At 46.0% G+C, this 4431-nt stretch overlaps 2 protein-coding genes across 2 annotated transcripts in view; both read left to right on the forward strand.

Moving 5' to 3' along the window:
- cunh16orf87 (chromosome unknown C16orf87 homolog) overlaps positions 1 to 1764 on the forward strand; it is a 2839-nt gene extending 1075 nt beyond the window's left edge. Inside the window, exons 3-4 of the mRNA XM_044018582.1 lie at positions 260 to 439; positions 792 to 1764. Of these exons, the coding sequence (XP_043874517.1) occupies positions 260 to 439; positions 792 to 910 (299 nt within the window). The 3' untranslated portion in view covers positions 911 to 1764. The remainder of the gene's footprint in view (positions 1 to 259; positions 440 to 791) is intronic.
- Positions 1765 to 1778: 14 nt separating this feature from the next.
- On the forward strand, positions 1779 to 3842 carry LOC122764447 (intracellular protein transport protein USO1-like). The gene has a single exon (XM_044018581.1). It carries the CDS (start codon positions 2169 to 2171, stop codon positions 3687 to 3689), a length of 1521 nt encoding a protein of 506 aa, XP_043874516.1. The 5' UTR covers positions 1779 to 2168; the 3' UTR covers positions 3690 to 3842.
- Positions 3843 to 4431: the final 589 nt, after the last annotated feature.

Here is a 4431-nt window from a genome sequence, read left to right on the forward strand (position 1 = left end):
CGCGTAGAACGCGAACACGTCAGACGCCACACGTCAAACGTGACCATGTCAAACACAAACACGTCAAATGTGAACACATCGTACACGTCGAATGCCAACACAAACGCGTCGAACGGGAACGCAAACAAGTGTCACTGGTCAGAGTGAACTATAAAGAAGCTCCGCCTTCTGTGGGTGTCAGCTGATGATTTGGTCCATGAATGAACTTATTTCTCTCTGTTGTTGAACGTCTTTATGAAATTGTGTTTTTCTGCTGAAGAGAAACTGGATTTAAAGCGAAGAAGAACCGAGCGCATTCGCAGGGAGAGGATCGACTCTCCTTTGACCAGTGACATGGAGAACAGGAGGAGACCTCGCACCCACAGCCAATCAGATCCTATCCGCAGGGGGCGGGGCAGACCCAAATCAGCTGGCCTGAAGAAACAGGAAGAGGAGAAAGGTAAAAGAAAAACCCACAGCTTTAAAGTTTGATTTTGTGTGTGAGAAGTAGAATTCTTAAATCTACTTGAATTGAACCCACAACCTTCCAGTTGAAAGACAACTGGCCGTACCACTGATCCACCGGGGCTCAGTCCTGAATCCTGATTTTATCAGAAAATGACTTTTGATACTTAAGTGCAGTAAATGTCATGAACTTTAAAACTTTTACTACTTTTATTTTATGAAAAGTGATTACATCATTTTCTGGTCACAGACTTGTGCTTTTACTCTGAAAGTATGACTTTAAAGTGCTTTTACTCTGAAAGTATGGCTTCTACAGGACTGTGTTCGTGTGTGTTGTTGTTTCTCAGAGAAACAGGAAAAGGAAGTGGACGTTTACGCCGCTCTCTCCGATGAAAAGGCCTTTGTGTTTTCTGTGGCTTTGGCCGAGATCAACCGCAAGATCCTGGGTCAGAAACTCATCCTTTAGACCTGAACCAGGACCAGTGAGGGTCTGTGAGAGGAAACCAACCAAAGAGACCAGCGCAGACCTGGATCTGTGACGGACTTAAAGGATTAAAGTACATTTAATCCCTGCTACGTAACTGTAAACTCTCCCTGATCTAATCTCGACCAATATTTAGTCAAAGATATCGTTATTCATCATGACGTTCACCTGTGGCTCCGCCTCCCCCGCGGCTTCACTCAGGCCGAGCTAACGGCTAAGCTAACAGGTGAGTCAACAGACGTGTTCGCGGTTCAGTTCCAGGTTTCTCAAACGTTCTCATTTACACAAAAATCACATTTACACTGAGTTTGAATGGTTAAAAATAACCCGTTCAAACTGATGAATGGGTTATCAAGTAATTGTTTTAATTCATTTACCAAACATTTCTTGGCAATGACCTGTTGTGATGTTTCCTTACGCACAAATATGCTCAGTTTTAAAGTCCAGATTTAGCTCCAGATTAGGGCTGGTGATGACTCATATTTGGGTCATTTTGTTGATCAAACGTGGAAATGACAACGTTCTCAAACGTCTTGTTTTTGTCCCCAAACTAAAAATAGGAAATGTTCACATTTAAAAAGCTGAAAATGACAGAACGTGACGAACGGTTGCAACCCCTCGTCACAATAGTTCCATCTGTAAGGAAAGTTTCCAGGTAAAGAAAGTTTGGGAAACTCGGGTTTATTTCACGCTGCAGTGAACAAAAACAGAACGACCGTACGTCACATTTTAGTCCCTGAATGCGTCACAGCTTATTATTATGTAACATGTCAGCCATGATTGTATCTTACGTTTGTTAAAAACATCATTAGGTCAATAAAGTTTTCTTGAATAAAGAGGTGTTGTGAGGTCATAATAACAACAATAATAATAATAATAATAATAATGATATGTGAGTTAAAGTCGACGTGATTCTCAGATCTACGATCAGATGTTTAGCGCAAAACGTTTGTGCGTCCGTTATTTACGTCGTCTGAAAACACAATCACAGACTGAGGCGGTTCTTCATCACAGACCAAAGTCTTCTGGAAACTGTGGCTTCATACTCTCACACGATGAAGAAGACTCTGTTGCCATGGTTACTCCAGACACTTGGAGCAGTCGTAGGATTCGTCAGAGCCAGCAGTGGGGTCATGTGACCACATGAAAGGACAAAGGCGCATGATGTCACTTCTGTAATCACACGCGTGTCCAACCACAGGACGTTCTCTGCCGCGTGCGAGCGAGTCGACAGTCCACGATGTCGGAGAGAAACAAGGACGCCGAGTCGCTCTGCTACATCAAGTGGCAGTTTGACCAGCTGAGGCATCAGCACGAGTACAGCACCGAGCTGTGGGGAAACCGCGTCTCTGAAAAGAACCACGTCATCAAGACTCTGGAGGAACAGGTCGCGTCGCTGCAGAAAGCCGTGAAGGAAGGCAAGATAAGGGAGGAGGAGCTGAGGGAGATGTTAGAGGACAGCAAGGAGACGACGGAGAGACTCACGCAGGCCAAGACTCGCCTGGAGACGAGCGTCCTCAAATACTCAGAAATGCAACAGGAGTTAAAGAAAGAGTTAAAGGAGACTCACGAGCGGCTCAAGGCAGCGCTAACGGAAACAGAGGCGCTAACGGATTCAGTGATGAAGCTTCAAGAAGAGGTGGACGAGTGGAGGACGAGGACGTCGGAGCTGGACAAGTCGTACGCCAAAATGAAACACAACGCGGACACGGAAGCGTCGGCGCTCAAGCACGAGATCGAGGAGCTGAAGAAGGCGGTCGCGATGAATGAGCTGTCCATTAAAGAACTCGTGCAGGACATGGACAAGAAAGAGAAGGAACTCGAGAAAGAAATGAGAATTTGTGCCAAATACGAGGAAACGATCATTTCCCTGAAAAACCAGCACTGTCGGGACAGCGAGGTCATCCGAGCGTCTCACAACAAGTTCAACGAGTTAGTCAATCTGCACCAAAAACTCAACGAGAAGAACGTGTCGCTCCAAAGTAAGATTGAGCAGGCGGATCATTTAAAACCGGCCGTGAGGAACCTGCAGGAGCAAGTTCACCGTTTAACCGACGCCAACGCCACGCTGCACGCCGCCGCCGGGGAACTGTGCCGGGACTGCACTCGCTTAGAGGGAGAGAAACTGCAGGCAGCGCTCAGAGAGGAGGACACCGTGGCCGCCATGCAGGAAGTCCAGGACACCAACAACTTCATGACCAAGGAGTTGGAACTGCTCACGAGTAAAGTGCAGTACAACGAGCAGGAGTTCAAAAGATACAAGAACATGGTCGAAAAACTGATGAAGCGCGTGGTGGAGGATCTGGATTCCTGCATCTCTGTGATCGATAAGCCCAACGAGCTGAGGGCCCGAGTCATCGAGATCAACGACGCTGTGCCCGCCTCGTACAGGAAGTCCATGATGGAGAAAGAGAGCAAGAGCAAACCCAAGCCGCTGTCGCCGGGCACTGAGGTGATTTACCAGAACACTCGACGAGCCAAAGAACGCCTGGAGCAGAAGGTGGAGATCATGCAGTTCAACTTCAACAAGGAGAGAAGTAACCTGATCAAGATCATCAACGAGCAGATCCACGAGATCGACGTGTTAAAGAAGACTCTGCAGGCCGTCAGGTGCAGGAGGAAAGTTCTGCTTCCTGCAAAGCCGCCCGCAAAATCTTCCTCCACGACTGGGTTAGCGTGTCCTGTTGCTCCAGAGCAGAGCAGCTTATCTGAGTGCATGTCAGTACTGAGTGTTCACGACATGACAAAAAACTCATCATAAAGTAATAAATGTAATGTGAGGGGGCGGGGCCTGAGGGTGCTCTGGACGCAGGAAAGCGAAACACTCCGCGGGTCGACCTGTACGTTTGTTCTTTAACGGATCGTCGGTGATTCACTGGGATTTCACTTCAGTGACTGAACGACTGAATCTTTCTGTGATTCACTTTCACCCAAAACAACAAGTCACTCGTTTGTGTTTGTGTCGCGGTCACCACGGGGTGTGCTGATGACTCCGCCCACTTTGAGGAGCTTGGTTTTTCCATGACTGAAGTGGGGAAGCGCTGAACATCAATGTAATATTATTAAATATATGATAGATTTAGAGTGATTAGGTTTCATGTGTGACACATGAAGAATGAGGTTTGATTCATGACATTTATGTTTTTGTCTATGTTTTGTTTTATTTGTGCTCACAGCTCAAGTCCTGTTCATTTTTCTTCATTATTTTAAACATCAAACATGAATGCAGACACTGAAATGATGATGTGACAACAATGAAAATGACAAACTCCCAGCATATACACAGTTTTAAAAACATTTGTCTTCAGCCCTGCTCAAAACGACCAAACATTCAATCATTTTATGACGTCAGAGATTAGTGAATTAAAGTGAACCTCCAGGCTCGTGCTGTCGCGCGGTAACATATGATCATCATTATTATTATTTTAATACACTTTTCACTCGTGTACATACAGTCGTTTACATATGTTGTGAGGGTGAGACTCGGAACGGTTATGTTCGCT

This window comes from Solea senegalensis, unplaced genomic scaffold (genome assembly GCF_019176455.1).
Source record: "Solea senegalensis isolate Sse05_10M unplaced genomic scaffold, IFAPA_SoseM_1 scf7180000017413, whole genome shotgun sequence".
In the NCBI taxonomy this organism is placed as follows: Eukaryota; Metazoa; Chordata; class Actinopteri; order Pleuronectiformes; family Soleidae; genus Solea; species Solea senegalensis.

Bases quoted from the DNA above. Each gene is read 5' to 3' on its own strand.
- LOC122764447 (XM_044018581.1), top strand. From the start codon at position 2,169: ATGTCGGAGAGAAACAAGGACGCCGAGTCGCTCTGCTACATCAAGTGG.